This window comes from Hypomesus transpacificus, chromosome 19 (genome assembly GCF_021917145.1).
Source record: "Hypomesus transpacificus isolate Combined female chromosome 19, fHypTra1, whole genome shotgun sequence".
In the NCBI taxonomy this organism is placed as follows: Eukaryota; Metazoa; Chordata; class Actinopteri; order Osmeriformes; family Osmeridae; genus Hypomesus; species Hypomesus transpacificus.
Genome location: NC_061078.1, coordinates 14,542,722 through 14,570,031, shown reverse-complemented (window position 1 = coordinate 14,570,031; position 27,310 = coordinate 14,542,722). Strand labels below are relative to the sequence as shown.

Genomic DNA, 27,310 nt, shown 5'->3' with positions numbered 1-27,310 from the left:
TTTCTTTTAAGGTTCATATCAGCCAGAGAGAGACAACGATTTTGAAAAACTGCAATAGATGAAAGGGATTAGAGCTAAGGAAGAGGTTTGTATGGGTTACCCTTAGGATTAACTGAGCTCAACTGTAAATCACGGACTTATGCAGTGTACCACATTCAAAATAATGTATTAAACTAGTACAAGTGAAGGAGATCAAACCTCTAGCATCATCAGATACCCTTTAACTTCAGATATAAGCTTCTGGTTAGGTTTAGCCCCCCTTTCCATCCCAGACATACACAATGCAGCCCTATTCCAAAACAAATGCATGTAGGTCTAGTAAAGTTGGAGTAAAGCTCTAGAACAGAATGGCATTAGAACAAATATGAAACGAAAGTAGAGCAGTTGGAGCTTTTACCTCTCAACATCCCAGATGCACTGTTATGTTCAAAATACTTTATTAAATCTGTTGTGTGAATGCCTTATATATTGGAACCTTTATTGTGACATGCTTTCTTAGAATATTGAGCAATTCAATACAGCTTTATTTACTGTAGCCTACTGTCCAACAGTCCATTAACATGCTAGGTTAAGGCTCAAATAACTGTTGTCATTGTTGAAAAAAAGTATTGCTCATTAAAATGTTAGAAGTAGAGGATACGCTAATAGTAGATTCATATTTTATTCATCATGCGGGAATTGCACGTTGCATAAATGTGTAAATGCATAGTTTTTGATCTACAGATTTCACCGCAAAATAACATTGTTGTGCTTACCCACTAGATGACGCTATCGGTCAGAGCTTTGCAAAGTAGCCAATCTACATATCACACATACAAAATCTGTCTTGTAAAGGAAAGCTTTGAGTGCTGAGTGGAGACGTTTTTTTTTTTTTTCACCGGTTATCTTAAACCGTAATCTTTGGAAGTTAAATATTTTCTCTATTCCAGAACTGTGTTATTCATAACATTTACAAATCATATTTAAATCAGTCATAATCAACATAGATAGTTTTGGATAATGGAATTATTTGGTATAGGCCTATTATTTAAATTATTGTATTTCACTGATACAAAATACTTGTTTTTGTGACACGTAATAACGTAACGTTTAATTTAACAACAGTTGCAATCTTGTGTTCCATGGTCAAACAGGTTAGCCGAGTCCGACTGGGTTTGGATTGTGAAAGAGTGTTCGGGCGTTTAGATGGGCGGGGTTGTGTAGCTCTTAGCAGGGGGCGGGGCATAGATGCGCTTTAGGCGTCGTTCTAAACTGTGCTGATTTACAGAGTAAGACATTCAACAAATTAATTTGGGAAAATCTTGGGGACTATGGCACTTCCATAAATTGCAGAATTGTCCACGATTAGGCTATTTAACGGCAGTTATTTACATATTGACCGAACATCGACGCCGGTAAGCCTTGTTTTTCTTGAACTTTGCAACAATAATAGCCATAATCTTCGAAATGACAGAACGTGGGAATTGTTCTACTCTTCTGAAGCTCTGAACATATGGGGACTTATATTCAATGTAAAAAGTAAATGTGGATCATCCGAGAGGGACGTGATTCCTAGATAGTTTACGAAGTATATTGACCTGTGGATTGAACCACCTGTTGAACTGTGTGTTTCTGAAAAGCATCAGGAGGCAGGCATCATACCCCAAAAGTTTTACAAACTTTGCTATACTTGGCTATAGCTATGATTGCTATATTTTTATGACAAAATAATCCCAAAACTATTAACAGAATATTATGGTCGCTGCGGTTAATTTTATATATTGTAATTATATTTATTATTACGGGTGATTTTTGCTTTTTAGGTGTACAGTCACAGTTACACCTGCTAGCACTCTGTAGAAGGCTGCTTCGTGTATTAGGCTACTAACCCAAGTTACCTCTGGAAAATATGCGCCCCTTCTCAACCTATTAGTTGATGTGATTAGCTACTGTAAACATGCTAAAGGAAAACTGCTAAAAGAAAAAAATTACATGTTTTGTAGTACTGACCCTGGACTAGGAATACTGTAATCTCAAAAGTGCAGGGTCTGATACAAATTCATAACTATAAACTCACATTGTCATATTTAATCTGGGATCAAGTTGTGTCCTGATATGCTCCCAGGTCTGTATTGTTTCGGCCTGAACAGTGTGGTGTGATAGCAGGACAGCCATGATTCAGAAAACCAGCCAGTGCACATATAGATTATACTCCCCAGCCTTTCCCTGAAAGATCAGAGACTGGGCCTTGACATCCTAGCCTGCTCTCTGTTGTCTGACCTTTGCTCTGATGTGGACGGTGGCGGTGAGCAGTGGCTGGTTGTGGAGCGTGGGGGAGCCGAGGGGGGAAGAAGCTGGCTCAGATACACTGTTTCCTCCCTAGCAGAGAGGAACACAATGAAAGGAAAAGAGTTGCACTCGCACCACAGAGATTGTGTGCGGTGGATACATGCGATACTTGAGTGAAAGAGGCTATTGTGTCTTTTTAGGCTTTTTTTCTGCTGCGCCTTTCCTTTTGGAGAAGTTTGAACTTGGCCTTATTGTTCTCTCTTCTCCTTGACGGAGGCTGGGAAGTACGACGCTCTGCCCTTCCGAGTATTGATAGATGAGCCAGGAAGCGCCCGTTGCATCTTTCCTCCTCCCCCGGTCCCACATGATGCTCACATTGTGATAGGAGTCTGTAGCTCTATCTCATTTTACCTGGGGATTTCACTCAGAAGGCTTGGTTCAGCCTGTCCACACGTTTCTTTGCCGTTGGACATCGTCGATGGCAACCTTTGTCGCAAGTTCTTATCAGTAGCCGTCCATCCTTATCACTGTTTGTCCTGTCCTTCTAACACCAGGGAACTAACAAGATGGATATGCTTGTTTATTTGTTAGAGAAGGGAAATGGGACATTATCAGCAGGGCAAAGGAGGCCCCTGATAACAACCCATTGTCCAGTGAGACACATGGTGTTTGCTGATGCTTCTATTACTGTCTGCTGTCTCCCAGGGTGAGATGCTCTCTCCTCAGGCCCATTGTTGAACCCCCAAGTAGGGCCAAGCATAGCAGGTCGTCAGACCTATCAACAAATATACCCGGGAGCCTCCTGTGTTTTGGTTTGTAAAGCGGTGACAATGGCCGCGCAGTCGGTTTATAACCCTGCTTGCTGAAGGTTTATTACCCTTTGCAATCCAGAGCAGTGCTTCCCATGGTGTACCTTTACACAGACCTGGGCCCACGGAGGGGGCTACAAATCTGTTTCACATCGATCAGCCGAGAAGCTGACAATCCAACCATCTTCCTCTAACACAGTCTCTCTGAGTCATGGACTCTTGTCACTGAGGGTGTAAAATGTGGCGGGCTTTAGAGCGTGTCACCATGTTGATAAACCTGTTTACTCAGACATTCAACTATTTTGTCCTCAGTCATGAACTATTAAACTCCCCTTTTCCACTTACACCTCTGTAATTATAATCTATGACTCTAAGATAGTAAAGTATTGATGGACTCTTATGTCATGAACACGTGTCATTAACTTTTTGGTCGAATCGGATGTAGTCATGTTTGTCGACAGGCTGATGTAGGGTTAGGGAATGTTGACTCGTGTTTTGCATATTTAGTGTGTTGGTGGAAACTAGGCCTGTGTTATGTTATTTTAGGGCACCTCACTATCTAACTCCCATCACTTGGCAGTCAGTTGAGGTGAACAGTTTGCCAGACTGGTGTTTGTGGAACTACTTGCTAGAAAAACAAACAGTTGAGGAGAAGAAAAAACTCAAACAGAATGACGTAATCAAATATTGTGAGGATTTAGACTTTCATTAGTGACAGAGTGGGAGTTGGAAACATTTACTGACATTATTTAATCTGATGGCATCTCCTTTCTGCCTAATAACCAGATTATGTCCTTGTTTGCAGAGGTGGGCCTAATCTGGGGAGACAGATTTCCTCTCTCTCTGCTTTTCTAATGGAGTCGTACAGAGTCTCTGGCATTCCTAACAGTGGTCTACAGCAGGGCTACACCCAGCCTGCCTCTCGCGCCTCCAGGCCTCACAGCAATGGAGGGGGCAGCTACGGCCTCAGCATCCGGGTCCAGGGGATCGACGGACACCCCTACGTGGTTCTGAACAACCAAGACCGTGGGTCTCAACCCTACACCGATCCCAACAGCAACGGATACATAGACACCGAAGGGTCTTTTATCGATAACTATCACGAGTATGACTTCAGAGGCAGCAGGGAGTCTGGCTCTGACAGCCCGTTTGTGGAGTTCAGGTCCCAGAAGCAGCTTGTTGGCCCTCAGAATGGTGTTCCAGAGCCTCAGGGTAAGAAGTCATCTGCCTTGCTGAACTTCCAGAAGCATCCTGAGATCCTGAAGCCTTATGACCCCCAAAATAACACCTTGAGTCTGGATGGTTACAGCAGCCTGCCTTCCTGCCCAGTCTCCCTAGCTGAGACTGGGAATCGCCAGCAAGGCCCCTCTCCCAGATCCTCCTCTCCCGTAGTCTCCCATGCAAGGTCATCCAGCCCAGACCAGAGAAAAGACGCAGGCCAGCAAGAGAAAACACAGCCTCAGCCCCCACCCCAGACCAGGCCAGCCCTCTCTAAGCCTCAGGCCAAGCTAGCCCAGCCTCAGTCAAGGCCACAAGCCAACCCACCCCAACCCGAGTACAAGCCCCAAGCCCAAGTGGCCGAGCCCCAGTCCAAATCCCAGTCTCCCCCTCTATTCCAGCCCCAGCGCCTGCCTGTGCCCCAGCCCTCAGCAGTCTCCAGCCTCCCCAGTGAACCTGACAAGACCTGCAGGTCTCCCAGCACCATCAGCAGTGCCTGCTCCAGTCTGGAGCGCAGCCGGCTGGAACCAGACGTCCTCCCCTTCCGCAGGACTGACTCCAGTGGGCCGGTACTGCAGCCCTCCTCCCGCTCCCGCCACTCCTCCAGCTCCTCCACCAAGGCTGAGGACCAGCTAGATGCCTTGTACGCCGACACCATCAACCGCCACCAGAACCGCCGCTACATCCCCTTCCTACCCGGGACCGGCCGAGATATCGACACAGGCTCCATCCCCGGCGTGGACGAGCTCATCGACAAGTTTGACGGCAAAGACGGCGGCCATCAGCGGAGGGGCAGGGCGGGACGGCGGAACCGCATCAACCCAGAGGACCGTAAGCGCTCGCGGAGCGTGGACAGCGCTCTGCCGCTCGGCTTGCGAGGACAGTCGGACTACCTGGATGAGACCAATAAGAGCCAGGGCAGGTGTACAGAGCACGTTCTTAGGCCCTCCCAGCTACGTCTGCAGAAGGCTCAGGGGAGTATTGACTCCTGGGTGACCGCGGTGGAGGGGAAGACCAGTGCCAGAGCTCCGATGCAGGGCAGCAGTGCCCCAAGCTCCCCTCAAGACACTGTTTCTAAAGGGGTAGGCTCCATCCAGGGGTACAAGGCGCCCCTGAGTCACTCCTCCACACTGCCCTTCAACAGCAAAGGAGCGGAGGAGGGAAGGTTGGTGTCCGGCCCTAAGATTCTGACGAGTGGGGCAACAACATCTCTATCCAAGCCAGCCTCCAGTACAAGCACCAAGCCCACTGCTGAGCTAGATGTGCAGGTAAACAAAGCTATTGAGAGAATGTGTGTTTCAGGCATGGATTTATAACATACGTTTTATACTTGTTTACTTACTTTACTTTTAGAGAAACAAATAAACATGTGTAGGCTCTGTAGGTGTCCGTTCCTTGATCCTTTTTATTTGCATCCAGGCTACGCCAGACCTTCTCAAAGGTCCGCAGGAGCTTTCACAACAAACACATGAAGAGACAGCGAAACAGATTTTGTTCAATTACCTCAAGGATGGGTGAGTTTTTACTGGGCAATAGTCCTGCCAGACACATGTCTATGGATGAACACGTTTCATGTTTTATTATGCCTATGAAATGTAAACAGCATCTCTGGCTGTGATTCAAGGATAGTGCTCGATCTTTGCTGATCACTGCTAGTTATTCAGTACACTGCTTGAACCCATGACGGTTTTATTGCCATAACTACAGCTATGCAGCAGGCAGTGAACTGCAAATTCTAGTTCTATTCAAACAAAGTGTTGCATCATTTTCAGAGAAAATGCCATGTGGGAGCGCTTCGATTTTTTGAAAAATCGGAATGATTTATGACATGATTTATATTCCCAAACACCATATCCATGCCGTGTGTGATTCAGCCTTCTAATGTTTGCCCCCGATAGAATAGAGTACCGCTCTCTATTCCTTTCTCTTGTACTCATTCAGTGTTCTCAAACGATGTCCCTCTCTCTCACAGAGGAATGTAGGGAAGAAATCCTGTTTTGCTTATCACCTGATTTGAGATGGTCACCTCTGACCTCTTGCCTGTAAATCCCCTTGACGAGTTAGAAGAAACAGAGCAGTTATCAGTGGAAAACATCTCCAACACATACCATATCAGTGGATCCGCTGATCGGGAGTTCTGTGTTTTTCTTCTTGGGCAAGGTTGACTATTTGAGAGAAATGGGATGTTTATATCGGGGCACAGTGAGGTGTCAGGTAGACAGCAGGCTCCAGCTAGCGTGAGCGAGAAGCTCTCTGCTTGAGCAGCCAGACAGTGTTTGATAAGAGGACTAGGTTAAAGGGCTTTTGGGGAGTGAGCTTAAAGCAAGCATGTTTGTGAGGAAGCCTAGTCAGAACATGTCCGACGCAGTGATGTGCCAATTAGAGTTATAGCTGATTCCTTGCCAGTCCCAGACAAAATAACCTGCCTCTCATTCAAGTTCAACCTTCTAAAGTGATACTGCACATCACAAACATGCTGTCTGGCCTGTAAACCAGTCCTTAAGGTATGTATGAGTTTGAAGTCTCCTGCCTGAAGTGACGCAGTTCCTGCAGGCCTTGGTGAAGTCCAGCCAGTCCGGGAAACTGTTCTGGGCGTGTCAGGTCACAGGTCCAGGGTCAGGGAAAAGGAAACACAGATGGAAGGAAACACAGAAATGGAGCCCTACTCCTGAGGCCCACAAACAAACATTCACCAGCTGAGGTTAGAAAGATTTAATGAAAACCCACTGGAGGAGGAGGAGGGGGAGGGGGCGTGCCCTCTATCAGGTAGTGCAATGGAATGCAACCTTAGGACTCTACCCCAGGTTTTGGCGACCCAGTGTTTCCTACACGCATGAACAGGCTGCATCCCCCCAGCCCAGTCCACTGATGGGGAGACACATTCCCCTGCATGTGCCTCCTAATAGACGGCCATAATGAGGTTGAGCGGGTCGCAAGGTGACACATCAAAGCAGCGTTATCCTCGCTGGCCCCTTAAAGGGCCGGGAGAGAGCTGCTCTGTTCTCGGAACAACCGGGGATTAGTCCTTAAACCACCACACACAGATAGGGGTCTTTACGGTTTGACGACACCCATGTTCATGTGTGTGTGTGTGTCCGTGTGTCCGCAGGAGCAACGATAACGACGACACCACCAAGAGGAAGGTCAATTTGGTCTTTGAGAAGATCCAGACCTTGAAGTCGCGTGCTGCAGGGAGTGTTCAAGTGGACAACAAAGTAAGGCATTGTAGCCGGGGTTGGAACATGGCTCAACAAACAGCTACATCAGTGAGCCTCTTATCTTAGGCCCTGAGGGCTTTCGTTAAAAGCATACAAGCCACCAGCCCGTGTTTACTTTGCAATGCAGCCTCTTACGTCATCTGTACGTTAATCGGGGCATTGGGAGAGTAGTATTATAAAGGAATAGTTCAGCACTGTCAAGTCTGGCCATTATCTTTCTACAAGAATACATGCTGTCATCTGCAAAATACTGTAACTGCGATGGAGCTCAGTAGAAATGTGCCATCCACTTGTGATAGCTCATAGCATGTTGGCTTGGTGCTTCTCAAAGGGGCATGCTGTCTTATACGATCTCTGTTCCCTCCCAGGCTCCGGACTCTACTGTTCAGAGCAATGCCTTGCAGGAGCAGAGAGAAGAGTTGGAAAAAGAAGTCACAGACTTAAAACAACAACTGGAGAAGCAAGCAAAGGTAGCACCCCCCGCGGCAGGTCACAGTGCGCTTGAAACGAGCTGTAACCACTCACATTGTAGCTTTTAGCATCATAGCATTGGCTGCTTTAGACGTGTGCTTTGGCCATTATGTTTGCTGACGATTGGAGGACTTCCCCTTGACTCTTAAGACAAACAAATCCTCTTGCTGCTAATTGATACCTTAAGCAGAACAGCAGACACCCTGTAAGACCCTGGATGTGATGGTTTTCACTAAGATTCCTGTATGTGTTTGTGTGTGTGTGTGTTGGTACGGTGTGTGCGTGCGCGTGTGCTCGCGGCAGAAGCAGGTGGGTCTGACGGAGGCCCAGGAGAAGGCGGGTGCAGGCGTGAAGCGCCTGCAGCAGGACGCGGACAGGAGCCAGGAGGAGGCCTGCCGTCTGGGGGAGAAGCTGGCCAAGACGGAGGCTGAGCTGCGTAGCACCCTGGAGGAGTGAGTGGCCTGTGACCACCGGGGCCGGCTTAGAGACCCTCTGTGGTAGGGAGGGGGCAACAGGTTAACAGAGCTCCGCTAAAGGAACCGGCGCAGAGGGATAATCCCCTGCTTTACGTCTCCTATCAGGAGAAAGTTGTTTATCTATAGCTCTACCCCGACTCGAGGTTCTTCCTTCTGGGCTCTTTCCGTGAGGATTTAGATCCCGACATAGTGGGATCCCGGTGTCAGCTGGAAATAGCATTTCTTTTTTTTTTATCGTTGTATCTGCAGTGGCCTCCAAACCCCTTTTCTCCTGCCTGTCATGTAGCGCCAGGAGATCCACAAAGGGGTGGGCTGGAGTGTCTGCTATATGATTACGTTTAAAATGACTGTTGACGTCGGACAAATCCCTGGGATGGTGTGTTTGAGAGTCACAATAGGGGATAGTCCCTCCTAGGGAGGCCACTGGACAGGGGAGGCCTTGTCAGGCCAAACGCCCCCGTAACTCGATGACACAGAGGGCGCCAGCAGAACCAAAGAGAGGGAGAAAGAGAGAATCACTCAACTCCTTTCAGACATATTACATACAAGTGACTGAGATGGTCAGTAATGGATTCTCCCCTCCTGGAAAAGGTTCATGTCATATGGTGGGAAGCTGTTGACTTTCGAGTAATTACCGCCCATCTGTGTCCAGATCCCCCATACCTCTACACAGACACCCCCTGTGTGCTGCAGCCGTATGCAGCTGGGGTGGGATCGCTCCTCCACGACCCAGGTCCTCATCTTAACCCCTGTGGTCTGGAGGACAGGTGTTCAGGCAGAACACAGGTGGCGGCACCCCTATGTGTGAATGAGGGGGCAGGTGTTGTGTTGATGGTGGGTGTGTGTGTGCCAGGTGTTGTATACGGCCGTGTGTGTGTGTGTTGTGACGGGCTCTGTGTGCTCTGCCAGGCTGTTCCAGGTGAAGATGGAGAGGGAACAGTACCAGACAGAGATCCGGGACCTGCAGGACCAGCTGTCAGAGATGCATGACGAGCTCGACGGTGCCAAGAGGTCTGAGTCAGACGGGGAAAAGGACGCCATGATGGAGGTAGGACACAGCTGGGCGACATCCACCTAGCGTTGGTAGCTTGTGTGCCTGCACGCCGAGGGCACTAGTCTAGTCATGGCCAGGCCCAAACGGAATACGCACACATTTTCTGCGGTTATTCAGACTGAAAATCTGCGGAATTCCGCTAGCCTTCCTGTTCTTATGTCGGAGCGACCGAATATGTTCCACAACAGTTTGACGGCAAATATGGTCGATTGAATGTTGACATATTTTGCTAAAAAGTATTGATCCATCCTCATAAAGATCGGTTGAAAACTCCCTGGCCCGGTCTCTTGCTGTAATTTGGGTCAATAAATGTTTCATTTTCAATTCTTGGCATTTTTGGCTAACGTTTTAATAATAGAGACGTAATATGGTCTCTATATTGGTCTGAGGCATTTTGCATTCTACTTCTTCTGCGCCCGCGTATTCCGTTTGGGCCTGATCATGGCTTTTTGTTACACAGTGATAACATCTCGGGCCATTCTCTCTGTTTGTCTCTCCTCCTGTGCTCGTGTGTAGGACCTGCTGCAGCTGAAGTTGGGCCTGCAGGAGGTGCTTCTGGCTAAAGAGGAGCAGGAGGAGGTGCTGAGGAGGCGCGAGAGGGAGCTGACTGCTCTGAAGGGGGCACTGAAGGAGGAAGTGGCCACACATGACCAGGAAGTGGACAAGCTGAGGGAACAGTATGAGAAGGAGATCAACAAACTGCACACGTCTGTGGAGGAGGCCAAGCAGGTAGACAGCCCTTCCCCCGCCCTCCCCATCCACACCCAGTCACAGACTGCGCAGTGGATTAGCATTGCATCAGGTGGACTGTAGTCGAGGGGTTAGAGTGTTTGTTTAGAGGGTATGTTTTGGTTTGAGCAAGTAATGTGTTGGCACTACAAGTTACGAGTTGGCTTTGAAGTGAAATTACCCCTAACTTTCCACCAGCCGCAAAGGTTTACTTTAAAATGCGACTATAGTTTTAGTACTGTAACTGACACAATAGAAGCGATTTAGCCAGAGCCAAGCTTTTCTTCTGGGCTTAACAAGTTGTATTGGCTTTGACGTTGAATTTGAATTACACTCATTGTCCACCAGCTGTATAAGTCTATCTTTTGTTCACATTGAAAGCTATTTACATTGTGTTACCTTCACCTTTGTATTTACTGAGGAAAAAATCTCAGTATGTCTGTGAACAAAATAGTAGTTTATTCCCTTTTAACTGTGTTTGCTGAAATTGAACAATCAAATAAAGGCCTGTTTTGACATAGCTGAGAGGAGGGTAATTAAGTTTGGGGGCAAAGTGAGGGTGGGGGGGAGAAGGAGAGAGACAATAGGGAGGTAACAGTGGGGGCTTGGAGGGGGGCAGGGGGTTCCTGTTTGTCTCAGAGAGTGGAAGTTTCTCCTTGTCCTCAACTTCCTCCTGCTCTGGTGGGGGTCCAGTGCAGCCATTGAGATCATTTCCTGTACATAGCAGAGACACTTCCTTTTTGAGCCCGTATTTAGTCATTTGGAGTTTACCTACAGTGCTTTGTAAACAAGTTAAAGTGTAGCGTGTCCTTGCCGTTTGTCGTTTTATTTAGACTACTTTCTGTTTTAGGTGTTTTCCTAAAATTCCACAGTTTTTGTTAGACTACCAACAGAAACTTGACTAACACAGTGCAATTGTTTATTCATGATACACTTGAATACCTAGAGTGTATACTGTATGGTATGTACATATAGACAGTTGGACTGGAAGGCACTGGAAGGAGTAAATAATGGTCCTGTGTGTGTGTGTGTATGTGTGTATATGTATGCGTGTGTGACTGTGTGTGTGTGATATTGAGCCGGTAGCTGCCCTGTGTTTTCCTGGTAAAAAGACGCGTCCTCTTAATTTGTCTATCCAGCATCCCACCCGCATGCTGGTACGGCCATGACATTAGGTTTGATAGGGCTACCCTATGCAACGGCGAATGCTGCAAACTGGAGCACTAAATCGCTTCTTTTGCTGGTTAATTGCAGTGGCAGGGCGTCACGAATCTAATGAGCGGTCGTTCCTGAGTTGTGAAGTATTCGTCCACTTCTGTACCCTGAAAGGCCCGGGGTCATTGTGGTCCTCAGTCGATGAATGATGAGTTTGTTCCACACAATAATAGCAGCGGGGTTGGGGACATGCTGAAGAAGTGGGTCAGTATGCTGCTGAATGAGGATGTATGGACATCCCTCTGAAAAGATTGGTGAGCTTGTTTTGTAACTTAGATTGAAGGTTAAATTGTTTTCATTGAGCTGTAATGTGTCTGGAATTGAATGAAAACGTAAGCTGGGGCGTGATCCATACATTATATAGATTCATAGGAAATAAGCACTGGGACATTAACCACAGTGTAACCTGCAGGAATGTGAAAAATGTCCAAGATAAGGTGCAGTAAGTAGAGAGAGCTGGAGAAGGAGAGCGGGGTGTGTCTGAGAATGTTCTGGCCTGGGATGGTGGGGAATGTTTACCCCTGCAGACCCCACAGTCTCCCGCCCTGTAGCAGATACTGTTCCAGCTCCCCAGGTCTGACCCGGGTGGGGGTGGAGGAGGAGGGAGGGGGGGGGGGGGGGGGGGGGGGCTTCTTCTGTACTGCCACTCCAGACATTCCTGATTCTTAATGCCCGGAGCTTTCTAAGAACCCTGTGACAGGCTGCTCCAGACCCTTCGCTCCGAGAAGCCCTCTCTGCCTGTCAGCGTTGTCTTCAGACCCTAACCAAAGCTCTGAGCTACAGCTTCCCTCACAGCGACGCTGCGCCACCCCACTCTCTCACTCACAGCACCGATCCCACAGCCCCGCCCCCCCGAAACCCCTGTGCCCTCTTTCATGTCTCGCACGTCCCCCGTCCCCCCCCCCTCTCTGCCCCAGATCTGGACGGCACGGGCCCACCGCTGGACGGGTCCCTTGCCTTGTGTTCTGTGTGAGCTGGAGTGTTTGTGTGGGAACATTGAAGCCATGTGTCCTGGGGAGCACGTCCTCGGGCCTGTTTGGAGAGTCAAGTCCCATGGGAGGCGGGGTGTTTCCTCAGCTGACGATAGCACAGAGGTCCCGGCCAGGTGCTGACTTAGGCTGGGAGGGACGGAGGGTGGGTGGGAGGGAGGGAGGGAATAAGGGAGGGAAAGGAGGGATCTGTGTGGGAGGCAAGGTAGTCAGCGGGCGAGGGAAGGAGGGAGAAACAAAGGGAGAGAAAGGAATCATCTGGAAAGAAAAAAAAAGAGTGGAATGTGCATTGCTGCCAAAGTACAGAGTTGGGGTTGTCATCTGGTTACTATCAAGAACATGTTCTTCCCGGATGGAAGAGTTCCCCTTCATCAGAGGCATAGTGAGATTAAAAGTGAGATTTCTCCGAATCCTATCCCTGTTTGTCACTGGCTCGCTAAGGGCAGACTGCTGTGGCAGGCTTTGCCAGCAGAGCGCAGGTTGTTTTGTGGCAGTGAGTGAGAGATTTTGTTCCCCTGCCATACAAGGGTCGTGCCTGTTTGAAAGAAGGCTCTGGCCTGGATTCTTGTGCCTATTGTTCCCCTGCGTCACTGCCTGGCAGACAGAGCTGTTGGGGTGGGAGCCCAGTTTGCCAACTGCCCCGCAAGAATCCAGGGTTCCCCCCAAATACCCCCAGGAGAGTGGGGGAGCAGGTCAGCATGTTCAGGCTGCGACTGACGGAGGATTTAGGACCAGGGGTGGAAAGTTAAAGATTGGGTTAGCTCATGCTGGGCCTGAACAGTGCGGGCTCGGATCACAGGGGTACTAAGCCATCTTTTTGGGGGGAGGATTTTCAACTGATGGTGAGGAGTAGATTCTATTGTTGTTATTCTATCAGTAGACTGTACAGTGTGAAAGCTGATAATCCTGTTCTTTTGTCTAGAGGTGACAGCAAAGTCACCCATGACAATCACAGGGCTGTCACTAAACTGTTTCTCCAACTGCTCTGCCATGCTCAGGCAACAATCTTTCCCAAATTTCTGGCTTTTCCCCCAAGATAAATATGCTCCTGTTCAGACTCACCCCCCCCCCCCCCCCCCCCCCCCCCCCTCCCTGGACATAAAATGTATGGCCTTTTGACATTATAATCACCCAGTTGGCTTTTGATCAACTATTTAAATGGTGCATGGGAATGTTTATACAGTTTCATCCCACTCCACTCTTTTTGAAGCTCCTGGCTTTTTGGCTGACTACGACACAATCATGACAGGTTTTGTGAAGGCTTTGAGTTTAGTGACAGTAAACGTTATTGCTCTGGTTCCATTTTTTTTTAAGCACAAAGGACCAGTGTCCCTCAAAGACATTCTGTGGAAGCCTTTTCACTGGGCTGGCCTATTTAATTCCCTATTAAACCCAAACACCCCTTCAATCTCTCTATTTGGCTCAGCGATAGAGCTCCCATTTAAGGAAGGGGTTCTCTTTCCCTGTCCCAAAGGACAAGACAAGATTTGATTGCTGGCTTCTTATTGTGCCTGGAGAGAGGCCAGTGCTTCTCATGCATCACGTTTTAATTTCCACGGCAGCCTGTCTTTCAGGCCATCACAGGCCTGTCTCTACCAGGTAAACCTGGGTCTGTGTGCCTTTTGTTCAAGGGGTAAGCCATTGTAACACATACCTCCATGCTGGCGAAACAAACCAGGGCTTATTCACTGCCAATTCACTGAGCTATTCACTGAGAAGAGCTTGAACTGTGTTGGTATTCCCTCTAAGATGCAGTGCTTGGTGTTGAATAAACCTGATACCAGGCAAACCTGATACCAGAGAGGAAATGAGCCCTACCTGGAGTGACCTTGGTCCGTTTTATTTGTTATTTGTTTTTGAGTGAAGATTGGTTATCTCACCCTCAACTCTTAGCCCATGCTTGTTATTACTTGGGGTAAAGCATTGAAGTCACAGGGCAATGATCTGCGAGGCTCCGTCTCCTAGGCTTGTAAAGCAGTTCAGTCGAAGACACAAAGTTAGATCCTGATAAACTGTACTACATGCTATGGAAGGAGCCATTTTATTCACTGTGGTCAGCATTGGTCATGTGTAGGGTGTGATGTTGCTGGTGTGTGTCTTTGCAGCTGCACATGTGGGATATCCTGTGTTTGACAGCATCCTGACTCCAGAGGCCCAGTGTTAACAGTAGCTAACGGAGCGTTCTATAACGTTTTTAGAAGTTAGCGTTAACTTAGCGTTAAGAGCTTCTTAACTAATCTGAGAAACGCGGCCAAGTACAGTGCTGTAGCTAGGAGTTACTGTCTGGATTAGGCAGCCACTAACCAAAACCATGTCATATCAGAGGCTGCTGCTATAACATTGTAACTGCTAGTCAGTGTGTGAGGCACAGACAGGTTCTGTTTCCCGTGGCTTTGTGAGAAGACTGTTTGTTTATGGTTGCTTTTATGTCACATGACGTCACGACTGACGCTGTGTGCTGACTCTTATTCCATGTCAGGGTTTGCAAGGTCAGAACAGGTCGGGACTGCATGATGGGATGGGTAAAGTTAGTCAGCAAAAACGTGGTTGGGCGTGTGATGGGAATTTCATTTTAATTTCACCAGGTTTGGTTATGAGATGGGAGAGTGGTTTCGGATTCTGTTAAAAGTCAGATTAAACTTTTTTGTTTTGGGAGGGGGGAGGGGGGATTCGTGGATTTAGAGTGGGATTAAGTGGATTGTCATCTCTCAGAGGACATTTATGTGCATATAAATGTGTCTGCAGTGAGACTGTGCTGGCCTGGGGATTACCATACCAGGTTTATTATGCCCTGTCATGGTCAAAGGAATATCTGGAACCTCCATTGTTTATGCCCCGAGTTCCCGAGCTCATCCTTCCAGCAGGGGTTGTGTGTTTTCTGTGAGCAGAGAGTACATGGAGGGGCCTGAGGGTTTTGACCCCTGCACTCACACTGGGCCACGCATAACTCACCACATCGTTAGTGCCCAGGCAGCACAATGGTGGTTAATGCTTGACTGTTTAAAAGTACACAAGAGAACTCGAAATCAACCCCCGCGCAATTGTTTGGCAGGGAGGCTTACTCTGAGCCCGTATAAAAGGACAAATACAGAGAACAATGATCACCAAGAGACCCTGTGTGAATTTTCAACACCCGGAGCTCTGTCACTCTGCCCCCCCCCCCCCCCCCCCCCCCCCCCCCCCCCCCCCCACACACACACACACACACTCAGCCCCCCAGGGTTAGAGCCCATGCTTCTCTAAACCCAGGGTGGGAAGTGGGACAGTGAGAGAGAGGGTGAGGGCCAGGGGGTGAGCCGTTTCCTGAGTGTTCTGCTTCCCTTCCCCCCTCCAGGGTTCTCCAGCTACAGTACAGCTACAATCCCAGACTGTCATCAACCCGCCTCTGCAGCACAGTATCTCAGTATTTTAGTAACACTGATTGCTCCCAACATTTTGTCCAGGCATGTATCAGACAAATAGAAGGAGAAACCTTTATTTATCACGTGGCCGAACGAGTGTAGGGAGTGACGACACCAACACACACTCACACACGCTTGAGTGATCGGCGACATGTTTTTTCTCTGCGTTTCCCCATCCTGTTGTCCTTCCTCCAAGAGCAATGATCTGCCAGGAACATGAGTAGGAAAAGTGATCTGTTCTGCAGGTTTTATTGGGGTTCTTTGTCGAGGAAATCCATGTGAGCATGGGAAGAACATCCCAACTCCACACTGAAAGGCCCGGTAGACCTGAGCATCAAACAGCCCCGAGTGGGAATAAACCCCATGACGTTCTTGCTGTGGGGTACAGTTCCTTCCCTGTAGTGGGCCACAAATAACACCCCTGTTAAGGCTTGACGGGCCTCATAATTCAGTGGTTGACTCCCTCTCGAGAAGTTGATTGAGACTGATCTGATGTCAGGTTGTGTGTGTGTGTGTGTGTTGGGGGGGGGGGGTTTGCCCATGCTCCTGGGCCCAGATGATCCTGGCAGGCATGGGGGTGGCTGTGAGGGGGGAGGGGAGATAACAGGTCCAACAGGCCTGGGTAGACCCAGCAGGACAGCAGGGACTGGAGACATGGTGGTTAATGATCTGTCTCCTCACCTTAGATCAAACACTCTGGCTGGAAGCGTTACTGACCAACGGCGGCCCTCCAATGACGGCCCTACTTAGGGGGGAAGTAGGAGTGGGGGAGGAGAAAGGAGGAAGGAAGGACTTTGGACTCAAATGTTGGCTGAAATGTTCCTAACTGACTGCCAATGAGCCACTACAGGGGCTCAAAGCACAGTGGCTCTACAGTTATAACTTAGAACTGGTTCATTCACATTCACACAGTCTTAGTCATATGCCCTTCAAAACACAGATACACAACCACAAACCTAATTGCTTGCTCACTCACTCATTCACTCACTCACTCACTCACTCACTCACTCACTCGTTCATTCACTTACTCACTCACTCACTTACACACCCCTGGTCTGGTCCTGATGAATCTAGGCCCAACTCAACACTGGGATTACCAGTACTGTACACTGCTAGTTGACCTCCTACTAGGAACAGTTGACCTCTAACTAACTCCATACCTGCTCATTGCAGATGCTGTCATAGTTAATTCTGCACTATTAGCTCTCTGGTATTCACACATGGTTTCATTACCGAGAGTTCAGTGAGTCTCTGATGAGGCACACAGGGAGTCAACTGGACTGCTGCGTTTTGGTGTGGTGGGTACCGTAAGTAGAGTGAGTCTTCCAGCGTGTGGGAGAAGGAGGAAGACTCCTGGGTGTTCATCTGCAGTGTGCCGACCCTCATCCCCCTGAGACCTGCCAGTCCCCTTCATAAGAAACCTGCGTGGCCATACAATGTACAACACAGGTCAGCGGGACAATAGGAACGGTTGACCTGCTACCTGCTAACACAACTACAGTTATCAGATGATGTACATTATGAGCTCCAGTACTGGTCATCCCAGTGTTGAGTTGGGCCTAGATTCCCCAGGATCAGACCAGGGGGGGTGGATAGCCGGTAGTGGGAGAGCCGGTCTACAGCACTGTGATAACAAGCGGCACTATCTCCAGGATCTGTGGAGGAGAAAAGGCGCGGGCTCTCAACTGTAAATAACAGACAAACCCGTTTTTTATGTGGCATTCTATGAAGCATAGTCCGCTTTCCAGTTAAACCTGGAAACACGCTGTTGGAAGCTGTCATGGCCAGGATGCGAAGAAAAATCCCTCTTGACAGCAGGGTCATCATCGATACTGAAAGCTGCTACCTGTTGGAATTATGCAAAGCCTCGCCTGGGGCCTCGATGAAGAGCGATGCTGGTTGTTGTCAGCTGGGAGGTAACATGCAGTTAGTCCCGAGAGCTGCCTGAATGAGGGCCTCTGTCCCCCCCTCTCCTCTGTCTCTCTTCCACAGCAGCCCAGCCAGGCCAGACGAGGCAGGCTTCCCGATTCATCAAAATGGGCAGAGGGAGGAACCATAGGGCCATCTTTTCACGCTGTCCCTGCAGCGGCTGCCAAGTCCAAACAGCAGCACGCTACCAAACGCTGGGCTGTTTAATGAGGGAATTTGATCATGCAGGGACAAGCAGGAAGACTACTGCAACAGGTGGAGCCACTGGTCTTGGCCAGGCTGGAGAGATGAGGACTGGGCTGGGGGAGAGGGTGGAGCATGAGCCTGCAGCAGTGCCCCTTCTCTCCCTTCCCTTGCCTGTGCCTTGTCACTCTCTGGCTCGGTGTGGCTCCCTGCTCCAGTAGCACAGGCAGTTCCGTATGAGGGAAGAACAGGCTTAGATGCACTGTGGTGCACCCATCTCTAATCCTCCTGGGTTGGCTACCAAGTGTGAAGGATTGGCTGGAGGCCATTCGAGAGACTGTCGACGAATGACTCACTGGTGAAAAATACTCTGTGAAAAACATTTGGGATTTGCGGCCGTGTCTTTTGCTTTTTGGCGGACTGACCCTCTTTGGCGGTGTCATTTGTGGTAAACGGTCGCTGTGCCTTCTGTCTCGTCTCCAGGGCATTGCGGCGGCGAGCCGGGAGAAGGCCGAGGTGGAGGCGGCCATGGGTGCGGTGGAGGGCCAGGCAGGGCGTCTCACCCAGGAGTTTGATCGGCTGCGTAAGCGGGCGCAGGAGCTGGAGAACGAGGTGGCCAAGCTGAACCGCATCATCGACGAGGCCAAGCTGCAGGAGAGCAAACTGGGAGACCGAGTTGGCAGACTGGAGGTGAGGCGCACAGATCGGTGGGGGGACGCGACCTTCGTGCACTAGACGATGAATCCTTGGTGTGCTTAGACGTGTTGGTTTGCGTGTTGGTTTGCTTCATGTGACTTCTACATTCAAACAGAAAGAGAAGAAGCAGCTGGAGGAGTCTCTGGCTGAGATCAAAGAGCAGGAAGAGGAGATGTCACGCGCCAACCGTGCCTTGACCACACGGTTAGAGGATGTGCAGGTAAGGCTGACCACACTTCTGGAGTGCTCCCCCCCCCCCCCCCCCCCCCCCCCCCCCCCCCATGGTAACTTTAGGAGTTTCATCTTGCTTTGACGTTTCTCTTAACTCTTTATCCCACAGAGAAACCTGACCAAACTGAACCACGACCACAGAGAACTAGAGGAACGGTTGAAAGAGGAGAGGTGTCAGAAGGAGCTGTTCAAGAACACCAAGAACGAGATCGAGGACGAGAGGAAGCTGCTCGACCGGACCGTGGAGAAACTACAGAGAGAGGTGAGTGGATCGGCTGCAGGCTACACTTCCATGCCTGCTCAGACCCACCCCACATCTGCTCACAAGTTGGATTTGAAATGGGCGACCCCTCTCTCCCTTTTACCTCACCGCCCATCCCTCCCTCCCTCTCTCCCCACCCCCTCCCCGTGTCTCCATCCCTTGCGCTCCGCAGATGAGCGAGATCGTGGAGGCGTCCCAGTCGTCCACCCAGGAGCTGCAGGAGCAGATTGACGTGTACAAGGAGAAGAACCGCCGGGAGCTGTCGGAGCTGCAGAGACAACTGAGAGAGCGAGGACAGGAGCTGGAGAAGTCCCGGTTGGACACCAAAAGCCTACAGGAAGAGGTAAACAAATGTCCCTCATCCACAACAATGGCGGGATGATCCATTGTTCTGACTCACTGTAGCGTGGTTATTCCGTGCTTCCTCCACCTCCCTCCACACTTGGTTTGGACAGTGATGATGACATGCCCAAGGAATGTTGTCCTCCCTCCCTTTTTCTACCCTTTGCCCCAAACTGGCCCAGGAGGGGTGGAGGTGAGATTGGTTTTGGTACGGGGTAGTACCAGTCTGTGGTCTGACAGGATTGTGTGGTTTCAGATAAAGAGGTGGAACCAAGCCCGTGTACTAATAACTGTCAAATTATTTCTTGCCCTGGTCTCAAGACCTTTCTTCAAACAATGTTCCCATGAACCTCAGATGACAACAGAACAGGTGGCACTCTCTCACATCACACTCATCGTTCTCCTACTTGTGATTAGATATAGCTACTTCCTGGAATTCAACAGGTTTCTTTGGAACATGATCTTCCTGTTCCAAATGTTTATCTCCCCAAACCTCTCCCACCAGTTCCTTAGAGACTGTGGTTTATTTTATCAGTCTAACCTCTTAGTCAGTAAGATCTACTCACACAATGTAATTGTAACCCTGACTACTCCTGATTGGTTACTTTTGAGCGGTTGACCTTGTCAGCACTTTGGAATGCTGGGAATGTTATTGTTGATTTTGGGTGAAGTGAATAATTTGAATTAGAAAGGGCGGCCGGGATATATTTTGTCTACTGAAAACATCTTCTCCATCACGTCTCTGGCTCAACCAGCAAAATTCCGTTAAAAAAGTAGTCACATCAAAGTAATATTTTCCGAAGCCGTGAGTCAGTTTTTCTCCTGATTGTTCATGTGTCAGTTAGGGTGTTTTTAGTGTAATCTACATGCTCAGATGGAACAAACTGGTGAGTCTTACTGCAGCTGGACTGCAGGAAGGGGCGGTATGTGTCATTGTTGTGGAAGGTGGACTGACTGACTCCACATCCTCCCCCTCTACGATCCCAACACTCTTCTCATGGCTGGTGTTGTCAGTTTTCCAGCTGCTGTCAGATCCCTAGTCTGTCCCACCCTGTAACACACACACACACATTGCACTCTGGCCATCTTAAAAAAAGAACCGTTGAAGATTCCTGCCTTGATCTCATTCTTTCCTTCAGTCTTTAAACCGACAATTCACTCATATTGCTGTTGATGTGTCCCAGGAATTGGACATTTATCACAGAACTTTTAAAGATGCCGTTGGCTACACAGTGCAATGTTTGTTCAGAAGTACATTTTTGGAATCGGTACAGTTGAATCTTTACTGTAGATGGCATCTTGTGGCCACTGTTCGAATTGCAGTGCAAAAGTGGTTATGAATCTGCAATAACACCCATATGTTGTTATTCAGTGAAACCAAAGGAGTACTCACACCAATTGTCAATTTTTACTGTCATAAATCCCATACTGAGATATCATTTGGTTATCAGGATATTTTTGGATGATATCGGGTGGTGATCTTTCTGTTGTTGTTTATTGTCTTACTTATTCATGTGTGTGTGTGTGTTGTGCAGCTGTCCAACCTGGAGGAGGACCTGAGGCAGTGTAAGAGGGAGCGAGATGAGGCAGTGCTCAACGAGAAGGTTCTGGAACAGAAGGTGTATGATTTGGAGATGGAGGCCGAGACCAAGGCCCATTCTAAAGACGACAAATCCAGACAGTTGAAACTCATGGAGGTATGAGTCCTGTGGAACCTCCAACTCAGGGAGATTACAAAGTGTGAACAATTAAGTAAAGGGAAAAGTGAAGGAAATAAAGTCTTCAACTGGCTGGAAGTTTGACACCAGATGTGTTCTGTTGAGTTAACTTGCCTTCCTAGATCTTTTGCCGCTACTGCACTGGTAAAGCCATAAACAGTACCTCGGCCCATTTTGTTTTGTTGCAGGACAGGATCGGCCAGCTGGAGATGGACCTGGATGAGGAGCGTCAGAGTGGAGACCTGCTGATGGAGAGGATAGACCGAGGCAGGGAGCAGGTGAAGGGCCTTACACTCAGTCACTCTTTTCTATTGAGCCCTCTTCAATTTGATCTCACTTCAGACTTCATATAACCCTCTATATAACCCTCTACAACGCCATAACATCATTGTTATACAGAAACGCTGCTGTGGTTTCTTCAGACAGTTGCTAGGAAGGATTACAGTTATGTGGCATAATATGACACCGTGGTCTCTTCCTTGTGCTTTGTCATATCCTCTCGCCATTGACAGCTCCAAGGCCCTGTGTGTGTGTGTGTGTGTGTGTGTGTGCAGTCTGAACACACACACGTGTGGGTCTCCCTCCACTGATCAGTGGTTGAAAAACTCTGTTCTAGAGAGAGCAGAGGGGTTATTGCATTGTAAGAGGAGCTTTTATAATCTGTCAGCTTGGCGGTCTGCCTGCGTGGTGTAACAGCGCCTATCCAATTTTCATGCATCAGTCACAAAAGAGCCCTTTTAAAGCACCGCCTCAGCCAATGTATGCAGCCTGCCAAACATCTCAGGTTTACAGACTATGGGGTTCAGCTAGCCGTAAATGTGTCTCAGGGACACATCAAATGCTTGTGCTTGGCCATACTTTTCACATCTGGGGGAAACTTTTTCGGCCTTCCTTCCCCTGTTACAGAAACTGTTGATGGGGTCATGATGAAGTGAGATTCAGATAAAGCACATGTTTCCTGGTGAGCAGTCTTGTTTGTTAGAGGGTTGCTAAGTAATATTGAGAGTATGTTGAGTTCTTTATGAGGAATTTTCCTCGTCTTCTTTAGATTATAGATAGGAGTTGGCAGGTTTTCCTTCTTTTGCCCTTATGTATTTCTGTGTAGGTTATGGTTTAAAATGGATACCCCAAAAGTATGGATTGAATAGAGAAAGAGCCGAATGAGGGGGTAAAAGAGGCCAGAACAGACTGATCAAGTGCAGTTCTTGGCTCTGAGAAAGAGTGGCATTGTGGCAAAGTGGCACGGCTACAACACAGGGCCAAGGTAAGTTGCCAAGGCAACAGTGGAGCGGTGTGCAGTTAGAGTGGGGTTGGCTGGGGTTAGGAGGATGTGTGTGTGTGTGTGGGGGGGGGGGGAGGGGGGATGCATGGCCATGGGGGTCTGGCGGAGAGATCTGCAGAGGCAGAGAGAGCACCTGCGTCTCTCCTGGCACCAGGTGCTCCTCTCCTGTCTAAATGAGAGTAATCTCCCCTCTCTCCTCCTGCCGGCTCTCACAAAGCACATTAGTTTCGCTGGATGTTCCAGTCTGCTGATTCAGCTCCCTCAAGCACTGCAACCAGCGTACCAGTTATGTGGGCCATCGTTCATCCGACCGGCCCACTGTCACCCGCTAATTGGCATAAAATATCACCCATTCTCCCCTCACAAAAAAGAACCATCTCCACTCTATCGATTAGTTGTCTTTTTTCACCCGGCTCCATTACTCCTCCCTCTTGAAATAGGCTATAAGTGTCAATGAACAATGATGCCTAGAAGTTTCTCCACAGAAGTTTGTGACTGAAGGAAGAGGTCTGCTTTGAGGGGTGATGGTAGTCATAACCCATAATTGTTTTATTGGTCATGTTTCTGAGTAAAACACCCCCCAATTAGTCAAACGTTAGTTTTGATTCTCCCTCAACAGCCAAGCCTTTGCGCAAAAAAAGAAAAAAAAAAGTTAGTAAGATAAAGTTTCTTCTTGTGTAAACTTTAGTAAGGATTCCCATCTCCTGAGAAATCATAGCCGAGCATAAGTGCATTTCTGGCACCCATAGTTATCAGTCCATCCAGAATATGACTGATACATGATCCTCCTCCAACACATTACCCATGCTGGTGTGAGAGCAGGGGGATGCAACCAAACAAGAACATCCCAACCGGTAATTAACCAAAACCCTTTTTAACCTTGAGTGCCTCAACAACGACTGCACAGCTAGGCTTACAGTACAAAGGGTTTCTTCAGCACAGAGACCGAGACGGCGTGTGATAATAATGGTCTCCTCAGAAGGATTGTGAGCGTGGTGATGACAGTGCCTCCGCTCTGGTTGACAGGTGGAGCAGATGAGAAATGAACTCCTGCAGGAGAGGGCTGGCAGACAGGACGTGGAGTGTGACAAGATGGCTCTGGAGAGACAGGTACACACTCATCCACACACACTCCTGTGTTGTCTGGTCTCTTTGGAGGAAAACAACTGCGGACAATCAGAAAACTCTGAATTTCGCTTCCACTCGCCTCATCCATCTCTGTCTCAATGAGATGAGAAACGGAGCCACAGGGAGAGAGGGGCCGGAAATGTCTTATTGTTCCACTCTTGTCCTCCCCAGAACAAGGATCTGAAGAGCAGAGTGGCCCATCTGGAGGGCTCCCAGAAATCCAACAAGGAAGGCCTGGTGTCCCAGCTGGAGAACCGCATCCAGGAGCTGGAGGAGAGGCTGGAGGGAGAGGAGAGGTGGGAAGGGGGAAAGAAGGAAGGGAGGGATGGAGGGAGGGAGGGATGAGGGAGGGAGGGAGGGAGGGAGGGAGGGAGGGAGGGAGGGAGGGAGGATGAGGTAGGGATCAGAGGAGAGGTGGGAAGGATGAGATGGAAGGGAGAGGAGAGGGATGGGCGTCGAGAGGTAAGGAGGAGGAGGAAAGAGGCTGTTGGGGGGGGACAGGGGTTACAATGAGCGGGAAGGTTATGGAGTTCGGGGCTTATGTATTAGGGTTATGATGTCTGGAAGGAAAGTATGGACACATGAGGGCTGCTATTAGGGGACAGCTTACAGACAGACTCATTAACTAGAGCTGTCTGACCTTCAGAATAATCAGGACCAGTTGCATTTAACCTCGCTCTACTGGATTGGATAAGCTGAACTGTACAGTACATTCTTCTGGTCATTAGCAATGTTACACAAGTCATTTTGTGCGTACGGTATGGCACATTGACATCAACAAATGTCATGTGAAAGTGTTGTGAACCTATGTACTGTACTGACTTGGTAGATATCAGAGAGTGTGGGACCAGACTGATGGATGATTGTGGTGTTTCACGCAGGGAGCGTTCCAACCTGCAGATGGTAAACCGCCGGCTGGAGAGGAAGGTCAAGGAGATGATGATGCAAGTCGATGAAGAGCACCACTCCATGCAGGACCAGAAGGACCAGGTGAGGACGCACGCGCACTCTACCACCTGTTCCAAAAACCTGATTTCCACAGGCCGTCCCACTGAACTGGCACCCGGCACGTGTTGCTTCTGTCTGAACCCCGTGCGTTGCGTTTCCCCTGCAGTTGAACCTGCGCCTGAAGGCCCTGAAGAGACAGATGGACGAGGCGGAGGAGGAGATTGACCGTCTGGAACACGGCAAGAAGAAGCTGCAGAGGGATCTGGACGAGCAGCTGGAGGCCACGGAGCAGCTCCAGAGCCAGCTCAAAGCCCTGCGCAGCGAGATGAGGTCCGCTTCCCCAACACGCACAGGGGGGAACTGGGTCTACAGTAGCAGCATGCACTGGGAACAAAGCCATTGCTGTTTTCATTTTTTATGTGAAGCACGCCTCTCTTGAGCTAGTTTAGTGTACAGCTTGTAATATTAATCCCCATGGGGCAATTAGTCCAGACTGTCATGGTGCTTCTTATACAGTATATAGACAACACCTAATGCACATAAAAAATACATAAGAAAAATAAATCACTTGTATTTGTTACATAAATTACATAATTGCCTCAGGCACAACCAAAAAATATAGCACAGTGCCAAATCCCCCCCCCAAGCAACACAGACCGTCTTCTAACTCCAGATGATGCTTTCCTCTCTGCAGGCGGAAGAGCAACTCGGCTCCGCTTCTCAACAACCTGGACGATGACGACGAAGACGACATCAGCACAGATGGAGAGACCTACTTCAGCTCCTCTGGGTACAAGCGCTCCTCCAGTCAGGACAACATCATCTCTACCTACACTTTGTAAACAAACACTGACAAAGACTGTGGCTGTGACGAGAACAAGCTCCATGGATACAGCAGAGCAACCAACTGCACTGACCTCCCTACATCTCAGAGACCACGCTATTCTGGCTATGTGCTTTTGGGAGGTGATCCAAACAACTTTGAAACTATGGGACCATGCTTGATATAATTGAGCCTCCCTTCACAGTGCACCGACTGTTAGGAGACATGGTTAAAATGTAATTGTGCTGGCTTGTAAATGATTGATTAGATTGGTGTTCAGCATTAGTTGAATTATAAACACACTCCTAATACTGAGCTCTTGTTAATTATTGCACGTCTAGTGATGGTGGTTTTACCAATTGTCATTTGTCACCACTAATTAGATATGAAGGACATCACAGCATTTATGTTTCTAATGCCCTGTTAAGGACAGGAAAATCTCCAATGCCTTGTTGAAGTTATTTGCTAATCACGTAACAGATTTGAGCACAACCCTTGTAGATTTTATTTAAATATACTGCATTGTTGCATTTTAACAAATCAAATGGCAACTTTGATTCTAAATAATAATCTGCATATTAAACATATATTTACCTTCCTAATGAAGACATTTAATTCCAATGTATTAAATTCTTTATGCCAAGCCTTTTGTTGGATTAACCTAAAACAATGTCTATCCTGTTGAATAGATGAAGGAAAGGTTTCATGAAGGGCAGTATGTTTTAGGGAACTTTGTATGAGGGATTCTGTACACACGCTACTGTATCATATATTTTTTAAATGTACAAAATATAACTATTTTTTCATCATAAGATCTATATAAAACTGTTCATGTTGCATCTGTGTTGATATCAGACTTAGACCCCTGATTCAAGGTCACTAAAACATTGCAGTATTCTTCCAGCTATTATTGAAATACAAATTTAATTTCACAAGGAACTTCAGATAACAATACTCTAATACTCTATTGTCTAATGTCTACGACTTAGTGGATAGATATTCCTGTTACTTTGAAAAAATGTCTGTTTGATTTCGTAAAGCATTATATTAAAACAAACAAACCTTATACCGTACAACATAAATGTTACTACTGTTTCTGGTGTATTCCATGAACAAGACAGTGTTAATATTGAATATACTGTAATGTGTCAATCTGCTGTATAATGAACTTCTGTTGGACTTCCTGTATTTGAAATGTGCCTCAATGGAAACATCTAGCAACTGTTACCATGCTGTACATGGATCTGGAATGAACATTTGTGCCTGCTTGAGAGGGAACTGACCTCTATTATGCAAGTTTCTACGATGAGGGAGTTTATACAAATGAGCTGTTGTGACAATCAATCTTATTTGCTACACTGTGATGATTTGCACTGTCTGTTGGATTTTAAAGGTGTCTAAGGCTCTTGTTGCCATATGGAATGAGGAGGCCTTTATCTAACATACCCTACACACTCTCTCTCTACTAAGGGAGGACTGAGAAGAAATCCTGCCACTACCTCTCTGTACGAATCTTGCTGTATGTTGCTGAGACTCAAAACCCTATTAAAAGAAATAGTTACCTTTGGTTAATCTTACATGCCTGTTTTTTCTCTGTGCATTGTACTGACCTTGCTGTCTCCCAATGGTTATCTGATGATTTTTGAATGAACACAAATAAGCCACTTTGAGGAATGTTCGAGGATATGAGATGAAAGCTTTGACCTCTGTGTCACGGCAGTCTGTGATCCACTCAGGTCGACTCCTTCCCGACTATATTTGGTCTGGCTGAAGCAGCTGTGTCAATATGAGTTGTTCATCTTTAATCTGTAGCTCAGTGGGCCAGTGTAGTCCTGCTGAAGTCCTTGTATCCTGTGTCCGACCTTAGCACCAGCACCTGACTCTGCAGGGCCCAGCCCAGTCTCAGGGGGAATAGAGCAT

The 27,310-nt window shown here is 48.1% G+C and overlaps 1 protein-coding gene across 1 annotated transcript; it reads left to right on the top strand.

Annotated features, from left to right (window-relative positions):
- The first annotated feature begins 1,228 nt into the window (after nt 1-1,228).
- Nucleotides 1,229-26,957, top strand: cgnl1 (cingulin-like 1). Its single transcript, XM_047041510.1, has 19 exons — nt 1,229-1,394; nt 3,883-5,563; nt 5,715-5,809; nt 7,405-7,510; nt 7,882-7,983; nt 8,288-8,436; nt 9,370-9,508; nt 10,031-10,243; nt 18,444-18,650; nt 18,772-18,876; nt 18,997-19,149; nt 19,322-19,492; nt 21,027-21,188; nt 21,398-21,487; nt 23,518-23,601; nt 23,791-23,915; nt 24,501-24,609; nt 24,734-24,897; nt 25,262-26,957. Exons 2-19 carry the CDS (start codon nt 3,932-3,934, stop codon nt 25,407-25,409), a joined length of 3,954 nt encoding a protein of 1,317 aa, XP_046897466.1. The 5' UTR covers nt 1,229-1,394; nt 3,883-3,931; the 3' UTR covers nt 25,410-26,957.
- The last annotated feature ends 353 nt before the right edge of the window (nt 26,958-27,310 follow it).